At 36.0% G+C, this 20,307-nt stretch overlaps 1 protein-coding gene across 3 annotated transcripts; it reads right to left on the bottom strand.

The window, feature by feature from the left end:
- Nucleotides 1-119: 119 nt before the first annotated feature.
- Nucleotides 120-17,852, bottom strand: LOC128213718 (nuclear receptor coactivator 6-like). Of its 3 annotated transcripts, none has more exons than XM_052919739.1 (6): nucleotides 17,761-17,852; nucleotides 14,526-14,662; nucleotides 10,811-13,147; nucleotides 5,271-8,177; nucleotides 4,873-5,017; nucleotides 120-4,049 (listed from the first exon to the last, which is right to left on the bottom strand). In XM_052919739.1, the coding sequence occupies exons 2-6, from the start codon at nucleotides 14,644-14,646 to the stop codon at nucleotides 4,043-4,045; spliced, it is 5,517 nt and encodes a 1,838-aa protein (XP_052775699.1). In that variant the 5' UTR covers nucleotides 14,647-14,662; nucleotides 17,761-17,852; the 3' UTR covers nucleotides 120-4,042. The 3 variants fall into 3 exon arrangements, with proteins under 3 accessions (XP_052775699.1, XP_052775697.1, XP_052775698.1); XM_052919737.1 differs by having other exon boundaries at nucleotides 4,880-5,017; XM_052919738.1 differs by having other exon boundaries at nucleotides 4,880-5,014.
- Between the last annotated feature and the right edge of the window lie 2,455 nt (nucleotides 17,853-20,307).

Genomic DNA, 20,307 nt, shown 5'->3' with positions numbered 1-20,307 from the left:
ACATTTAAAATTTTACAAGAAGGGCGACAACTGCATTACATTAAATGGTAAGTCACTGACCATAGTCTCCCTTGTTAGTGATCTGTAGTAATTCGGAGCAAAAACGACAAAACAATACATACGGCAAATACTTTATATATCTTTACAAAATGTACATAAACAGAAATCAGTTGTCACTGCAACATAGTCAACAATTCTACACTCAAGTCCTGTAGTAACATATAGATGTGAGAGAAGCACGCTAGGATACAGACATTTGACAATGTTGTATGTGAGGGAGATTGTGATAGACAAGTGGGAAGAAACACAGCCATATGTTGTACTATAAGAACCCATTTCTATATAGGTTACTGTTAACTTAGTATTGTTTTAATAAAATAATAAATTTAAGGCTTGCTGCAATAAAATGAAAAGTATGTGATAGCAAAGAAAGTAATCATAAAATTGTACATGATATCGGTAAGAAGTCCAATCATTTTTATATGCTGCATGTAAATGGTACAGTGAAGATAGTTCAGAAGGCATATAGATGACAAAAGTGAAATGTATCAGAAATACTTCATTAATAGAACACTGAAATTACCTAATAAATTAAACATTTGCCCTACACACCAGCTTAGCATAAGCTTAAAATGAAGAAACATGATGTATAATAAATACATTAACTATTCTATGTTAACAAAACGGGATAACAATAAAATTATTACTGAATAATCATGAAAAAGACCAGCTTTCAAGTATATGATAACAAAAATCATCATACAAGAATTATGCAACATTGTTTCCGGTTAAAATGTAATTTATACATTGGAGAAATATACACAGAAGTTAAGACAATGCAGACATGTTCACAGTAAAAGTGCTACTCAAAGATTTTTCATAAATGAGTATTGTAGACTCCCCAAGACACTTTCAGAGTAATTGACTGTTCTACAATGTTATAAACTAAACCTTATCTTGCACCAAACTGATCTCTTGACTATGTGTGTGTTTATGCAACATTTAACTTGTATATAAAATTCACTTTCCTGGACTTTTTTCCAGGCTATGACAATCATTGGAAAACAAAGACTGGTTTCTAGAAAATTTAAAAGAATGAACATCTACTACAGATGGATCCAATTCAACTAAACAATATTTTCCTTTAGTAAGTGGATATTCCTGCTCTGTTTGTCTCGAGTTTTGATGAATAAACTTGAACTAGAAAGATCTAATACCTAACTTAACATATTACTCATTTGCAACAGAACTGTATTCATATCAACTTAAATATAATTTGTAATGCCAGTTTGTCAAAATACTGTTCACAGGTTAATTAAAATAATTCAAAAGAAAACTTGGTAACATATGTCTACATATTTCTTCTTCAAGTCGGAATTGTTTCTGTTATACTAACTATATTCACACCAACACCACAGCTGTAAAAGCATTATTAAGGTTGGTAAGCTGACTGGTTGCTTCTGACCTATGTCAAGCCTACAGTATATTCTTCCTGAAGTAATTAGGATGTATAATGCTTTAACAGAGTTGAATTTTTCACTGCAAGGAGCTGCTTTTCAAATGCTTAACATTAACCATTAAGAAATTAAAATACCAAACTGAATGTATTAGGTTTAAACTTCTCAATATCATAAACATGGTCAATGCTTATTCTAGTAAAGGTCATAATGACCTTGAACTTCAGTTTATTGACCCCAAAAAGATTAGGACTCATCTACTGACCATTACCATTGTGCATTACAAATTAGAAGACTCTATACCTAGTAGTTCAAAAGTTATTAATCGGAAATGAAAGTGCCTGTAATTGTTAGTAAAAATAGCCATGACCTTTAACCCAAAAAACAAAAGAGTCATCTACTGATATGACCAACGTGCATACCAATGTGAAACTAGTCCTTCAAAAACATTATTGATCTGAAACTGTAAAGCCACCAAGACAGGACAAAGTACTCAAGAGGGTCAGCTGTGGTTTATGGACAATATTTCTTAAAGGCAAAGTACATGTTTAATTAAAGACAAATGCTCATTTTTTCACCAATTTAAATGTATTGTTTACATGTTCAGTTTGTTTTCAGTTTAAGAGTATGGCTGCAAAAAAGTACACCCCCCCCCCCCAAAAAAAAAAGAAAGAAAAGAAAAGAAGAAGCTACAAAGCAATTTGTAAAACTTGTATAAACACAACCTAATCATAGATTCATTATGAAGTTTTGAAATGTTTCAATCAAAAATATAAAAATTGTAAAAAAGCACGCTGCAAGGAATTATGTCAGCATAATGTCGTAGCTACTTCAGTATTTCCTAATATCTCTATACAAAAACATTTGTTGTCAAATGTAGACATATATCCACGTGAATACTACACTAAAAATAAGAAGTGTCATTATTCTTATAAGCATTATTAATTTGATTGTGAACCTGCCGACATAAAAAATTGACTGCTGCCCAAGAGAATGCTAAGTGGATAATATGAACTTTGAGTTAAATTTTCAAGTAGGCTGGATTTTCTGTAAAACATTCTGATAAATTTAGGTTAGAATTTGCATTTTAAGAATCTTTATAAGTATGAATAATCTAGATCAATATATGCCATAGTCTGTATTTGTTAATTACCTTCAGTCAAATATGTCTAATTGTTTCATGTGAATGTATAATTGTATAGGAAATTGTAAAGGTAGTTTGTAACCTGCACAGTTGTAATTTTATTTTGTTTCCTCTTCAAATTGTAAAGTGGTAAAACACTTGATTATAAAGTAGTGAAAGGATTATTATTTATACTGTTAACATAACAAATAAATTGTTTCCAAAGAGACGACCATTTTCCGCCGACTGTGCTGAAGTGCAAGCTGACCACAAAAATACACAAAATACAAAACCAGTACGCACTATACTCATCTACTTTTTGATTAAAGAAAAAATATCTTAAATAACACAATAAATGTATAGAATCATATAAATTCTTTAACACTATACATCAGTAACAGATAATTCATTATTAGAAGTCTAAAATGAAAATTAACAAAAATCACAATGAGGCGTCTGAAGGTAGAATGATGTATTCACCGTTTTCTTCCACAGCGACTATACTTAAATATAACAATAATACATATGTACAGCTTCTATTTACAATAGAAAAGAATGAAAAGAAAAATATAACAAGAAATGACTGCATTATTATCTATGAATGTGATTTTACTACATGCCAGTATTTACAATGTACATGATATTACCTCAGTTCAGTATTTAATGTCAATGTAAACTATGAAGAATTATCTTAATTTCTATGTACAGGGGGTAACTATAATATTTATTATATTAATAACAATAACAATTACCATAAAATGTTCTCACACATACTGTATGAAACATTACAATACAAACCAATAGCAATGCATTGTAAAACATGCTTAAAATAAGATAAATGAGCACTTTTCTGTAAATTTCAATTCATTCAACTAGCCAGTATAAATATTGGTGTGCAGTAGGGCCCATCACACAGTAATTTCTACATCTGCACCCACATGTCAATGTTGAATGCCACACAATAATCTGTTCTATTCCAGGTTTGTATACGGGTAGTTCATATCTAGGTCTCTAGACAATGACAATACCTTAATGAATTCATGTAATTGTATCAACATTAAACCTGATTTAGCACATTTGAATACTGGTACTAAACCTGTTGCACAATATAGCCAACTTTGAATGCCCACTCCATGACGAGATCACACACAGACACATTCAAAACTCATGTGTTCTCATTTGTTGTGTATAAATGCTGCTTCAATAGCCAGCGCATACAATCATCAGCATTTTCAGTTATTCACTTTTCAGCTTTAGCCAGTTGCTTCCTCTACTGGTGGACTTGACACTAGTTGCATAGAACCATCGTAAGAAGCAAACTGGGAGGAGAATTTTTCCGTTTAGTTTCCCATGGGCGATGCCCAGTTTGTACAACAGCTATCTATGGTCTTGTGAGGTTGTACGTCGCCGTTTAGCAGCAGAGGCGGTGGCAGCCTTACTTGCTGGCTGGGGCGGCGGTGGGTCAGGGACTGTAACACAATATCATCAAGATTAATAACTACAAATTGGTGTTACAGTAATAGCTAATATCCATTGCATCTCACAAAACATAGATCATTTAACTACCTGAAAACAGATCAGTGTAAATAGAAAACAGAGATGTTCAGGTGCATGCATATATTAACCTCAAAACTTCACTGCCCTGCTTGAATTCGAAAGTGATAAACACATCAAAATGATGTCACTGTCATGAAATAACACCATAATGTTATTTTGATATGTAACAAGTGTAATAACTTAAGATGTCACATCAAAAATGTATGCGCTATATGGTGATGTTATATTTATTTAGTGGTGTAAATCATCAATTTAATATTTATTATAAAAATTGTCTTAGAATATAACAATTGTGGTTATTCAATACAAAAATAATTGACTCCTTTACTTAAAATGAAAGCTATAGCTCACTTCAATCAATTGTAAAAAATCATTAAATTAATTCAGTATTGAATGACCTATCGGGTAATATATCCTCTATTTATTAAGTGTTTTGTAGTTGTATTTGGAATAAAATGGTCAGTCTTACTTAAATTAACTAACTAGGCTCTTGACCGATTTATTTTTCTAATTAAACATTTATATTCATTAATTTATGTTGTAAAATGAGTTTCAATGACAACTGCAAATGATGAATAACTGAAATGATACTGCTTTTAACAACCTATTTCATCAATGTTATTGTGATTTTATTTGTAGAAAAAAAGGTGTTCTATTCTGTTATCCAGGTCAGTTTCCTTTACGTGTCAAGAGTCAAGACCACAATGAAGAGTTCTAATAATGTCCATGACATACATTTTACCTTTCGCGTCTTTAGTTTTTGCCGAACGAGTGGTGCGCTTGTTATCATGCGATAATTCCTCCATATTCTCCACTGTCAGTGGGGAGTTACGTCCCCTCGTCTTTCCAGTCCTCTGCGGAGACCTTTCCCGAACACCTGCTGAAAATGGCAACTATATAGTTATGGCAAAGCAAAAATCTATCTACCGGTATACTTCTAAAGAATAACCCATTATTAATGTACATTTAATCACAGTAAGAGTACCTTTTTTGCACATTAAACAATTTTTTTATCAATAGTAGTTTCATTTTTGATAGATGATTTATCATAGATATAATAGTTTGTAAACACGTATAACCCATAAAACAGTCTGATACGTTTTAACACATCTCAAACTACGAGGATCCAATACCTGGTTGGGAGAGAGCCCTCTCCTGTGGCTGTACTGATGGAGACTGCCTGTTTCTACGAGATGGTGGGGGCCTCTTGCCATCCTCGGGTTTCACTGGCTCTACCTTTTTCTCAGGCGCAGATTTTGAAGGGGTGCCCTTGCCATCTTTCCTGCCGTCCCGTCCAATAGGCCCCTTAGCCTTCTCCTGAACTTCTGTCGGCTGAGACGTCTTAGAATTAGTTCTAGTGCGTAGGCCACTCTTTATAGATTCGTGTTGGGAATTAGTGCTAAGTTCCTCATTACATTTATTACTGTCATTTAATTGTGAGGTTGGTGTTGGCGCCTTCAAACCTGTACTTTTCCCGATATCTTTATGCTCAACTTTTTGAACTGTATCAGCACATGTGTCTTGTTTCTGCCTTTTAGCATCCTCAGGCTGTGCAATTTCTTGGTCATTAGGATTAGGTCGTTTTCTACTTCTCAACTGCCTGGGTTTCGGATCATGTTCATCATACCGGTCTTCAACACTTTCGGATGACGCTCTTCGTTTTCTGGAGGACTTTGTTTTTGAATTTGCATTAGTTTGAGAAAATTCAGAGTCATCATACACTGGCTTCTCGTTTGTAACTTCGAGAGGTTTGTCATTTTTCAGGTCAGACATCTGATGTTTTTCTTTAGCTTTTGTGACAAGAGAAAGAGTAAGTTCTTCTAAGTCTGGCACTGGTTCAGATTCCTTTGCATTTCCATTATCTGAGCTAGAACTTGGTTGTGATAACTCCAATATGGTACTGTCAGTAGCATTACTCTGTGGTTTAGTTTCAGGTATGTCCGAAACTGCAGTCAGAACTGGAGGGGTTGAACTATTAGATGAACAAGAATCTTGAGATTTTAAGTCACTATCATACGAGTCACTGCCTATTGTTGGAGTGTTTAAGGGAGATGATTTGAAAGTTGTTGGAACATGTATGTTCAGATTTGTCTGCCTTTTTAATTTTGGAATTTCTGAATTGTCGCTATTTTTCACTGACGCCTTTAATCCTTGACCACTTTCAAGTTTAGGTGTTTCTGTATTACTTTTCGCATCACAATTTGTATTTTTAACTTCAATGTTGCCATTACCAGGACTGCTTGACCTTATTTGCTCTTCAATGTGGTTTTTCAAGTGTTCCATTACATTTTCACCAGGCTGTGCCTGATGGATAAGCTGTGAGGGCAGACTAGATTGTAGAGTTGTTGCTGGGGCTTTAGTTATAACAGCTTGCTTTTCAATCACATTTTTATTAATATTTGCAGTCTCCTGTAGCATTTCTGATAGTCCCATTTGTGAAAGAGAAGTTTTAAGCTTAGAGTCTGAGTCATTTTGACTGCCTGACTGCAACAGTGTTGTTTGCGGCTGCAAAATAGGAGGGCCTCTACTCAATAAAGGGGCGGGGGTTCTAGATATTGGCGTATTTCTGACACTACTTACTGTCGTTATAGAGTCACTATTGCACACAACTTTATCAGCAGGTTGCAAGACTGGAGCGTTCACTGCTGCTTCTTTGATTTGTTCTTTATTTGACTGAGGACTAACTTTAACACTTGCTGCAGAAACTCCTGTGGTATGTGATGTGATAGATCCGGTGACTGCTGGCACAAGTTTAGTGGTAGAGCCAGACACAACATTGCTGATAACAGGGCATGATAAGCCTGACAAAGATGTTGCCATTACCGATGTTAAGCTGGGAAAACTAGCACTGTCTGAGTGGTTACTAAAGTCTAACGGTATTTGGGAATCAAAATGTAAATTCATTGGTCCTAGTCCAAACCCTGAAATGGATGGTGTGATAGAATCAAGGTCAATGTGGCTGTTGTCCAACGCCTGGTGACGTGATGTTGCCATGGCAACATGCGTTGTTGGTGACACAGATCCCCGCACAACTGAATTGCACTGCGTTGTGACCATGTGACTGGCGTTGGTCCGTGTCACATTACCACTACATGACGGAGATCTTCGGTTAGATGGAGGTAGGCTTGTGTTTGGATGATCTATTAATGGAAAGTTTAACAGTTTCTGCACTGACTCTGTAAGTCTACTTGGTGCAGGGAGAGAATGAGTAGGGTTTGAACTATTGGGAGTTGCTGATGACCGTTTATGCTGTGCTGCTTTTTGTTCATCAGAGTTCACTTTATTAGATTTGGGCATGCTTGACACACTACTTGCACTGGTCACTGTTGTAGAAAGAATGTTTGTACCAAAAGGCCCAATGCTTACACTGCTAGCCACAATTGTATTATGACTTGTGCTTGCCTCTGATATAGTCATAGTACTGTTTGCAGACTTAACTGTGGACACAGACAAATTTACAGGACATTGCACATGATTCATATTCTCTAAACCATTTACTGCAGCAGAGGCTACAGACATCTGCTTGTGCAACTTGAACAGAGGCCGTAATTCCTCAATTTTCTGAATTAAAGCTGGGTCTTTGTTAGCTGCCATCATGTTCAACTGATTGAGATGAGGATGTGCATACGCCTCTAATGACTTTAACAGGGCTATATTGTCCATATTGCACTGTGGTCGCATACTGAGTGCCTCAAGTACCTCCCCTGGCTGAGGGACAGTCTCACTGCTCACATGCCCACCCAAGCGCTGCGCAGGTAACAAGTCTGGGAGCATGTTAAAGGGAGACCTCCTCTGCTCCATAAGAGGAGCTCGGCCGCTGTCACGCATGGGCGACTTGCTCTGAGATTCCCGGGCAGCCAGGTGGGCTGAGATGAGGTCCTGGTTTGGATGGAATTGCCAGGCCTGGTGGGGCGAGGGAGCCCCATCTGAGGTGCGCGGACTGGCCCCGCCTCGGGGACTGCTAGGGTTTCGGGGACTCCCAGGATTACGAGGACTGTTCCTAGGGCTGGACTTCTTCTTCGGCATACTCACTTCAGCCCCTGCAAAAATAACACATTATAGGTACTACTATCAAAGCTGAACACAAACAGTTACAAAGTGTTTATTAAAAGAAGATTGGTAGTATATTGCTGGAGTTATAAGTAAAAATGCCAACTTGCCCTAATCCTTTAACCGGACGCAGGGGCGAGTAGAATAGCCCTCCTTATTCCACAAATAGTGAAGCCTAAAATTATCTTAAACTACCAAAATTGAAATTTAATTAAACATGGAAGATCAAACTAGAGCAATCACAGAATTGAGGACTACCTCCATACGCCGCATTGCCACAGGATGTTATTGCTTGACTCAAGCCTTGAATATGGAAATCATAATATATATATATATTTAAAGTTTTTATAAAAATATTTGAAGGAAAATAATTCTTACATACATCTAAAATCTTCAATATAGCCTAGGTGTTAAACTATAGCCTAGGTGTTTACCCTGCAAGTGACCTTGAAGCTACAGCTTAGATAAAAAGGTGTCATCTTTTATGGTGGTCACTAATGCCAAATATGTTCAGAATTTAGCATTACATAGCAGTTATATACTGTACATGTACCACTATCATCATTAATGCTTATATAGTATAACTGACAATGTTAAGAGGCACACAGCGACCTTGATATTGAGCAGGGTGTTGCCCACAACATGTTAAGGTGATCACTTATGCCAAATTATTTCAAAAAATGACAAAGCCAGGAACCGGACCACTTTCATTAATAAGGCAAAACTGACAAAGTTCTCAGTTGTGCAGTGACCTTGACCTTAAAACTAGAGACCAACAACATGTGGCAATCTTGTGGTGATTATTTCAAAATCACTTGATGACTGACAACGTTTTGGACTGGACATGAACCACGTATCCATAAGGCTTATTAAGCATAACTTACAAAGTTCTAAGGCACACAGTGACCTTCACCTTGAAGACCAAGTTTTAGGCATGTCACATCATCATCTTATGGTGGTCAATTAGGCAAAATTATTTCCAAATTCCATCATAAATGACAAAGTTGGGACCAGACACAAACTACTATCATCATTCAGTAAGGCATAAACAGGTGTGCAGTGACCTTGTCCTTCAAGCCAAGCTTGGGCGTGAAACACTTCCAAAATACCACCATAAGTGACAAAGTTATGGACAGGACACATATGTGTAGCCTCCACTTCAATCTGTGAAAAATATCAAAAGTCAAAACCTAGTCCAAATGGTACTTTATGGTCATATGTCATGTTGGATATTTCTTCAGTCATTTTCATATGTATACAGTGATCAAAATTCTTACAAGCCTGAAGGTAAAAACCAAGTAAATTTCTATTCAAGGCAGCAAGTTTTTAAAAATTACTGTGTCAGCTGGGCCAGTATGTTTTCTGGTCCTTAACATAATATAAAAAGAAATTTGGGCTAAAGTTGAAAAATTTCTTACATGAAGTTAATGTATCAGTTTGTATACTCCTTTGTTGAATTTAGTGTTTTACCTTGTTTTTTTTAATCAGAAAGATTGACACTAACTTTTTTGTATTTGTGATTCCGCAAAATTCAATTGTCTTTGTTCTCAGTATGGGCTTTAATATTCCTGTTTTTTTAAGATTCTCACATTCTGTATGAAGTGGAAGGGCTCTTAAATTCTTCTGTCAACTGTTTATAATTTTAAAAGTGTATATGTAATGCTGATTTAAGCATAAACATAATTCTTAATACATGGGTGAAGTGTTATACGTTAGTATGAATCATGTGCAGGGCCTTTTAATCCTGATACCCAGGTACTTCCTCTTGGGCCAGACCCTGTTTTCCCCCCCAAAATAGCCTCGGAAATTCTCCATTAAATGATGTTTCTGAGTGATATATTAACTGCGTTATTGATATTTTACTCCATTTCTTAAACCAAATTGTCCAAAAAATACTCGACAATTTTCCCCCCGAATCGTTTTTTCCCACTAAAGGGCAAGGGTGTCTTTCCCATGACTGGTAAAGAGGAGGTTAAAATCTAGTGTTTGCAGTTCAGTTTTCATCCAAAATATAAAGAATAAATTATAAATGAATAGAAAAGGCAAATCAATTTCATCTACATTATTTTTCAAACCGAAAGAAGACTCACAAAACCAATGGTTTGCATTTAATCATCTCCTGAGCTAAATTATGAAATAATCCGTATGTAAAATCAATTTTTCAATTGGCAATTAATTTCTGCTTGAACCATATGTTTGTGGGGTTTCTATCTCATTTCCTGCCAAAAGAGTCATGCCGTCGGACTCATTAGATGTAAAATAATGTCTGTATTTAAAATAAATTTTCACATCTGTCATATCCAGATTCCAAAATTAAAGAAGTAAGGAAGTTCATACATCAGTGCCATTCAAATCCTCAGGAAGCCCTGCATTTTGAAATACACCAAATTATAATTATTTGAAAACTGCAAAATAGACTGCAAACCCTGTGAAAAGTGTATTATTTTGCATAATTACTAATTGAATTTAAATCAATTAATTCATATCTTATAGTTTACTAAGAGCAAGGCCAGCACCAAGTTTCTCAAGCGTATTGAGAAACACAGAAATATAATAATAAGCTAATAAAAGATTTAGTTATGTGCAAGTTACCATGCTAACCATGCACATCACCGTATGTTACCTTGCATAGCATTGTGGTTTCCCTCTGATCTATGAGGAACAGAGTTGTGTCCAGGGGTGGCCAGTTTGGGAGACTTCCTGTTCAATGTCTCGCTGGCAGCCTTCTTTAGTATTTCCTTTACATTATTGGCTATCTGTCTCTCCTCGGGTGTCATATTCATCATACGAGACTGACTAGTTGAACACACATCACTTTTGGTATCAGTTTTTGGCCGAACAGATTCTAAAGGCAAAGGTTTGTCTTTTTCACTGCTTTGCATTGAGACAATTTTATGATTTTTTACTGGCATTTTCTTTACATGAGTTTCCTCTAAAGCATACCCAACAGTCATCACTTTAGTTGAAGGTTGCACAACCTGTTGTTTCACAGGTTCTGTACCTAACGGTTTGGCACAAGTGTCAAATATATTCACACTTCCAGCCTTGAAGTCAGTGTCAATAATGTCTGAGGGTGAAACATCTGAACGCTCTGAGCAGCTTCCCACACCAGAATCAGTATTATATGCCCGGTGATCACTGTGAAGGCCTGAAGGACCGCTCGGGTCAGGACAAGTTTGAGTATCAAGACTTATACTTTGTGTGGAACACTCAGAGTCACCATTACTGTCCGGAGAGCCTGAAGGCTTTCCTGTACGTAATGCACTGTCATGTTTCACTTGCAACAACGGTTTATTGAGCAACTGAATGGGAATTGTGTTAACATCATTTTCCTGAGCTTGCTGCATTCTTCTTTGCAGTGTGTCTTGTTTTCCACCAACATTCACAGCACTTATTTTATCACACATAGGTTTGCCACCATTACCTGCACCCACACGAGTTGCAGGTAACATATGCTCCAGCGTGTTTACAGGTGGCATAATGTCATTCTTCATGTGAGACTTGGGATTGCTGTTTTTCAATGCCTCCTGATAATGAACTTGAGGTGTTAATCCACTTGTGTCTTTACTTACACTATGACTAGAAACATATAGTGCACCTGCCATCAATGAATGAGGATTTGGATGTTCACTTAATGGTCTTTGGATGTTCTGAACTGGGTGTGAAAGCATACCCTGTGGACGTCCCATTAGATTAGGAGTTCTCCTCAAATCTTCAATTTTCAGTTCTCCTAAGCTTGGCTTTTTCTGGCCCTGTAGAGATCTAGGAGAATTCTTATCACCATCACTCTTAGCTGGACTAGTATCTGACAGATCAACTGGCTCCAGAACCCCTGTGACAGGGTTTATAATTTTACCAGCAGTATCTTCATCATGCTTTCTTCCATGAGTCACAGGGCTAGTCAATGGCACACGTTTTTGAACAGAAGTATTATGCAACAATGCCTGAGGAACATTATGAAAACCAGACTCAGTCACTGAGGGATTTAAGTCACTGTTCATAAGCCTCGCTGAGGCCAGGGAGGGGACAGTTGCAGACGGAATGCCCATGGTAGTTGTAGGCATTGAAACACCAGATACACTTGAAACAGTCTGTGCTCCCTTCTTCTCTTTTTTCTCCTTTGGCTGTCTGGGCTTTCTCTTTTTCTTTGCAGGTTTCATAGTTTCAGGATCAAGCCCTGGTGGCAATTTCCCAGCATTCAACAGCTGAGCAAATGCTGGTTCAAGCAAATTCACAAGAAGAGTGCTGGGGGTCGTTGGGCCAAGCCGAAGCTTCTGGATGTTATTCTGGTGTGCGCTGCCTTCCCCAGGGTAAGGCGGTGGTGGAGGGAGATTGTCTAGAGCTTGCTTCAAGCCCGGTTGGAGTCCCGGAGGCATTCCCGGCGCATGCGGGAACCGGATCCCACTAGGACCACCCATGGTGCTCTGACCTGGGCTAATGGCATTACTGGAGGGACTCATACTAGTTGCATTGCCTTGATAACCACTTACACTGGCATGTGGATGAGAAGAACCTTTTCCTGGTTCAAAACCAGGAAATGGCATAAAGTTATTTTTTGCTTTCTGTGCTTCAGCTATGTGAGCGGGTAAGAGCTGTCTTAAGTATTCTGCTATATTTTGACTGGTTTTCTCTGTTAAATTAGGCCCAGGGCCAGGGCCTTGAGGACTTAGACCATCCAAAGCTGGAGAATTTGTTCCAATCACAGATACAGTCGGTGTAGTAGCTTGGCTTGAATCTGCAGTTCTAAACACAAGCTGTGTGTGCTCATTGTTTTTACCAGCAATAGTCAATGAAATGTTCTGATCTTGAATCTGAACTGCCAACACTCCTAACTCTTTCAATGTAGCATTGCCCTGCTGTGCTAGCTGCTTGAGACGAATTGCTGCTTCTCTCGGAATCTTGAATGTGACCTTGACACTGTTCCAAGGTTCAACCTTCTTCAGGATCAACTTGTTCTTGTCTGAAAATGATAAGGAATGGTTGTTATCACTATTGATTTCGTAAGAAATCCCATACTTCTCAAATTATCCAATTCTATTATATGCTTTCCAGTAGTTGACAGAGATTTATCAGTGAAATAAAATAACATGTCATTGTTTACACATAATCATTTTATTAGGTATTTTTAAGTAACCTATCAAAGTAATATCACGAAGACGGTGTTTAAATGACTAGAAAAGGAATTATTTCCTGGCCAAATTTTAAACAATTTTTTTTTACAGGTAAATAGCTCATTTGAGAACTTTCTTAATTGTTTACTACAAAACATTCATTTCATTAGCATAATCACTTTAATTTCTTAATGCATTTCTCATTAAGCTGTATCCAAAGATGATTCCAGATAGCAATACCCTTCCTTACTTCCTTACTCCAAGTCTCTCTGATTAAGCTGATGTTCTTAACATCATAAAGCCCAAGCTTTCATTTGTCTGAACCTCATTAATATTCAGTTCAATTGCAAGGCTGGCTTTGACATAAGAGGACAAAATCACTATTGTTTGGATTGAAATATGTTAAATTTAAAAGAACAGTATTTCAACAAAAAAGTCATAAAAGAACATACTAGCATGAATTTGGCCCCATATTGTTAAAAAATAAACATTGCAAGAGTCTGCCTCAATCACACACTTAAACAAGAGCATCCAATGTTTATCTCTTCTTTTTCAATCCAGCATGCCCCCAAACCCTCTTCTTTAAGGATCATGGTCAATATCATAACTAGATGATTATTACAGCCAGAGTATCATCGAGGTATCGTTTACTTTAGCTACACATAAGCATATTGTGACTGGTAGTTTTATGTGAATGTCTTGAATCTTTTAGTTTAAAATTTTCACACGACTGCTTCCGATACTCATGAACACTTGTAATTAATAAAGTAAGAGGTATTCTTACCTCAGAATATAAATATAAAATTTTGGGAAAATTGGACAGTTTTTAGCAAGGGGAAACAGCCTTTAGAAGGCAGTAAATTGCACCAAAAAAAATCACTGGACATACATCTGTTAAAAAGATTATTGGGGAAATATCAGTTATGGCCATGCGAAAAAATTCTGATTGAAGCTGCAGCTATCACCAAATACAGCAAATAGAGAACATTCTTTTAAAAAATAAAAACAGACAAGTTAACAAATAAGAGCCTCGTTCATATTCTGTAAGACATGGACTCTTCCATTACTAATTATTTTCAGAATTGTTCTTCCAAAATTCTGACAGTTAAACCTCAGAATTTTCATTTAACAAAGATAAACATGATATTTGATACACATCTTGAAAGCACTGTCTTGAGACCTGTATTTTGATGTAATCTAAGAGGCTTATACAAGTAAGATGAACACCTGTGAGCAGTAGATCTTTGAGACTGCGCTTGAAGTCCTCTAGTCGATCCTTGAGGTGTGGGTCGTGAAAATCCCCCTCACAGGTGAACACAGTCTCAATGTAGTCCTCCTGTGGACCCATCCTCAACTGGAGTCGCCTGAAATACATACAACAGTCCTCAGTAAACTACCCGGATATAAAATAACAACATGAGAGACAGATGCATCATAACAGTAAATGGCATGCCAAAACTGAATTAAGTGATTATGATTGACAAATAAGAGTGTTCAGGAGGACAACCTACTGACCAAGTTTCAATATTTTTACACTTACAAAATTGATTCAAACCTCAACATCAGAAAACAATTTATTACGTTAAATACTTTGGTGTATATACGAGAATCTTGAACATAAGATCAAAGTTTTTTACAAATTGAGGAGTTTGGGATGTACAAAAGACCAATCATGTGTTTAAGGAACAGATTGGAAAGGAAATAGATTCATCAGCAAGCTTCATCCTGCTTAAGGACTCAACAATACAACAATACCCAACAGGCCTTGAAAAAATTGTTTTGGGTAACTTTGTATGAACCTGAACTTCTTCTCATCCTACATTTTCAAGAAAATTTTCAAACAAAATCAGGTAACACTGACTTAACATAGGCTAGTTTTGCAGCCAATTAAATTTACTTCAAAGTTCTTTTACCTAGTCCCGACCACCCACTGCTACGATCCATTTATGAATAAGTCGGATACCATATCGTATACTTATGTCTTATAAGTGATTATAAATTATTAAAAACATTTTAGTTATCAATTGAATTGTAATGAAATTCCCTGTAGAATTATCTACAACACAATTGAATAAACAGTCTCCACGTTCGACCATGTGCATTCGATAAAAAAATGAGGTCACATTTCCAGTTTTGATTTGACTGTTTACATTTGGTATTTAAATTTAATGTTTATCGCAAACATTTTGTTTTGGATAATAAATAAGATTAAAAATTGAATCTGGAGAATCTTACTCGCCAGGGCAGACGAGTGTGATTGAATTTCTTCTCGCCCGACCTTGATATTCAATTGCAAATGCGATGGAGCGAGTGGATTTGTTGAGGCCTGCCCAGGCGACTCGAGCTTAGTGAGGGTTTTAATTTTTTAACCAAATGACACATATTTCGCTTATAATTAAAGAATTGCAAGTCTCAGCAGTACTAGTCCCTTTTCACAAATTGTTGGTGCTGTGAGACCATCAATACTTTATTAGAAAACTGGTGTATACTCCAAAAGTCGCAGTAAATTAAGTGTATAGTTATCATCGAAGTCACTACTGGAGAATGTGGAAGGGAGATGCCATGGTCATATATGCGAGGGCAGACCATTACAAACTCCAATCAACGAAAGACATCTAGCATATTAAGTTTTAACTTATTTATTTTACAACAACTGTGAAACAAGTTATAACAACTATATTAATCACTATTGTTGGCACGATGATACGCAAAGTGTGGTCTTGTGTTGTAGGGGAAATCCGAATACCCGGAGGAAACCCACTAGTCCAGCTTTTTTTTAGACATGAAAAAAGATGACATTTTAGATGTTTAGAATATAGGATAATCGTAGTCAGGAAGAAATCACCAGATTGGACATTGCAAATTATTGATTATAAACAAGGCTGCCAGTCATATTAAAACCTTTCATGCACAATAACCATGTTTACAGATTCTTCATAGAAATAAACAACAACAAATATTACTCCAAGAAAGGAACAAACAATCCTAGATACATTTAAGCAAAGAGCACAAGATGCTTAGCTTATATTAATTCTAGAAGTGAAGTTAACATAATTTGATAGTTAAATTCATTTTCAGGAAGATTTGGGGAATTTACAATTAAATATCACAAAAAAATAAGCTTTACAAACTTTATTTGACATGAATAACGACATTGAAAAATGTATAATCTGCGGTCTGCTAAAAAAGAATGTATTCCTTTAGTAAAGAGCAAACGACCGATATTGTGTCAGTTGCTGTTCATATTTGTTCAAATAAAAAAAAAATGAAAAGAGAGGCAAGAGATGTTTTCTTTATTTCCTCAACCCGCGGCGAGACATGCCTCATTTTGAACAAATAAATACATCAGCAATATTTATGTACTGGTTGGGAGTGTCAGTCCCTTTAAATAAATCTACTTTGTAAACACAATCCTGATTCTTCTGCTGTTTACAATATGTGGTAGACTATTTTGGACCTGTATTTGAAGTATATTAAAACTTTAAAATGTCATTCTTCTTTTTATGATTTAAAAACATTTAAGGCTGCTTTCTCAACCATCTACATTTTGTCTCTTAACCCATCATACAATTTGGGGAAAAGTTACATGTGTGAATAATGAAGAGTGGCATTTACCAGTCAAATTATCACATGTAATCTTGGGGTTAACTATACAAAACCTAGAGTACACCTCTTACACAGTACACAATAGTGCCATTTATTTACTGGATGTTTATATATAAAATGGTTTCTAGTGAATCTTTTAAGGTATGTGGTGAATCAATATGCAAATGTGGCGAAGTTTTATGAAAGTGTGGCACATACTGTGGCAAATCTTTTGTTATAAGAAAAAAAATGTAAATGAAATCTACAACCAATCGGGACATATCAGTTTCCTCCAAACAAGACAAATGGACACTTAAGCAGTCGAAGTTACTAACCAACTCGGTTTGGAAGTAGCCTACCTTTTAGGAATACAAAATATAACTTCATAAAACTTGCTTCATAATTCTCAATGAACTTTCTCACAGTCATATCATGCAAAACATTTGAAATCGATTGCTTACACTATAAATGAATTATATTTCATTTCAAATATAGTGGGAAACATTTATCATAAATCCAGTCAACCATGTTCCAATTTTGATTCCACCATGTTTGGTGGGTGAAATTGACACCCATGACACCACAACAAATTTTAATATTTAAGATTCTTTTAATCAAAAACTTAAATGCACTCTCATAATTATGTCTCATATATGTAAAGGAAACGAATTATTAAACAAAATAACGGTTGTCAATATGTTTATTCATCCAACAAAGTTCGGTGGCCATTTTTTTGCCGATTTCGGACTGTGCACATACCCCTTGTACAATCGAGAAAACTGGCAAGATTAACACTTAATGCATCTTTAAAATGGTCTTCTTTGATAGGGAATAGATTGGAGTTTTGCTTGTATGTCCTTTTGATATGTCTTTATACCTGTGGAGGCGATAAAATGTTCCTAGAAATGACCTTGTTTCCTCAACGCCATGAAACAATAACAAGTGCCGCCATTTGCAATTCTATCAAAGCGCATGCGCATTATAGGAAGTGAACTCTGGGATTGACAGCCATGTTTTCGCGGGAATATTGAAATTGTAGCGAACACGTGCATATCATTGTAGAACTATATAGCAGGACTTCTTAAATTTATTATAGTTCAGGTTTAGGGTTATTTCATGATTACCTTTCTACGTTTGCAATCAGTTCATATTATTAATCAAACTAAACTTTAGGCGTTGAGGTAGATAGTTTATTCTAATGTTGATGCCCAGATTTCTAAAATGTGCAAAATACAGCTAAGCAACTGAAATCCTTCAAAGACTAAGAAAATTTTGGCAACCAATACTAAGCTAACTATCTTTAAATCTTTCATAAGATCCAATTTCAATTACTGTCTTGTTGTTTTGCATTTTTGTAGCAAGACCGACACCGAAAAAAAAATAGAAAAGATTTAATACAGATCTTTAAAAAATGTTTTTAATGATTACACCTCAACTTACGAAAATCTTCTTCATAGTGTTCAATTGCCAACATTACTACATCTGAGCAGGGTAAGATAGATCGCTATTGAAACATACAAATGTCCGTATGGTATCTCGCCAGAATATGTTCAAAACCTTGTAGCTTTTAAGACATGTAGATCTAATTTTATATGAAAACTGTGTAGATGTGCCATCAGTAAGAACAAATAAATATGGGAAGAACTCTCCACTTTAAAGTCCGTCAGGTATGGAACAGCCTCCCAAAGGAAATACGATGCTCTCAAAACTATCTGGAATTTAGAAAACTGACCCACACTTGCACAGGTCCCTCTTGTAAATGCTTTATGTGCAAATAACCTTTTATAGCTTTAAAAAAGGAGAATAAATTGAGAATTATAAGGTGTGTCATTGAATATCTTTTATCCTTTGTCTTAACGGAAAAGGAGTTTTGTTTTCAGTGGGGTGGCCTACACCCACTGGACAAGATATAGCATTCAGATACCAGAAAAAAAAATCAACGGACATTTTGAATATGAATTAAAACAAAATCAAGGGCTTATATCTATTTATGATTCTTTCAAATCTATATAACACTTGTCGAACACTTACAACTACTCGTGTGTGTTTTTTCGGCAAGTATTTTTTGTTATGATATTGATGATGTTATTATTAGTCGGCGCCCAGAAATATTAGTCGGCGCCCTTCTGGGCGCCGACTATATTTGACATTACTTTAGAAAAAATATTCCAACTTAGGGACTAGTTCATAAATTGCAGAACATTGCTTTCAATAGTTTCCACGTTGCATGATAAAACATGAAGTTTAGTATGTTTTATAAAACTTTACACTTTAATTGATAATGAAACCTTAACTTATAATAGCCCTGCTTATCATTTTGAAAATTTTGATTTTAAATACCAACTCAATCATAACAACTCGGCCATCTCCGAGATTGATACAGGCCGCGGTGTTCCGATTGAGTCCAAATAGATGAAGGTTACACGGTACGCAGTAATCTCCCTTGGTGACAGCAAAAATGTCGAGTTCTGAAAAATTAACATTGAGCTTAATTGTTTGTTTTGAAAATGTCATTCGAAAGAATGAACTCCAGGTGTTTCCCTTTTAATATATAGTATTTTTTATCCCCGTTTTATATACTCATATGAGTGAAATGTGTTACAAAAACTTATACAAAATATAAAGCAAGGAATTCACATAACATGCCGGTACAAAAAAGGTGAATTTCATGCTATTAAAATCTAAATATGTATTATACCACTGATTCTATTTCTTCCGAAGAAACGTATGTATATTTTTGTTATAATTCAGTTTTAACCGGAGGATTAGCTTGGAAAAAACAACAACAGAATATCTATAATTCCGGGCTTTAACTATTGTAACAATATTATTAACCATAATGTCCTTCGAGCATATGTACATCCAACATAAAAAAATATTATCATTGAAATAATAACCATTTTTGGTTATCTGCATGCACGTTTTTCTTCTAATTTCATTGCGCCGACTTGATGCTATGCATCAACTTTTTTCTTGTGTATGTTTGTTATTCATGTCGGAAAATAGCTCGGTGGATGACATTTTTCTTTCTTAGATGACTGTTTCACCGTTGAATATGTGCTCCGATGCTCTTGCTTATTGCATACGGAATCATATACATGTGTTTCTAGACGAACCACGAATACGATCGTATCAATTTTACTTTTTTACATGTAGTTTGAAAACGGTTATACATACGGTGTGTAGGTATGAATAAACGCCGCTCCCGGACAGTACCGGGCCAATACGCAAATACGGACTCTAGTTGAACGGGCGAGGATGAAACTATAGCAAATACTTTATATTCGCCTAAATGAAAACCAACGCATTTCACGGCTACTACACGCCAGCTCCACCACAAATAGATGGTGCATAGAAAATGAGCTGTCGACACTCCAGTGGTGCAGCTGTGCCTTTTGTTTATTTGTACGCATTGTGAATATGA

This window comes from Mya arenaria, chromosome 13 (genome assembly GCF_026914265.1).
Source record: "Mya arenaria isolate MELC-2E11 chromosome 13, ASM2691426v1".
Lineage (NCBI taxonomy): Eukaryota > Metazoa > Mollusca > Bivalvia > Myida > Myidae > Mya > Mya arenaria.
This window is presented reverse-complemented; position numbering and strand designations above follow the sequence as displayed.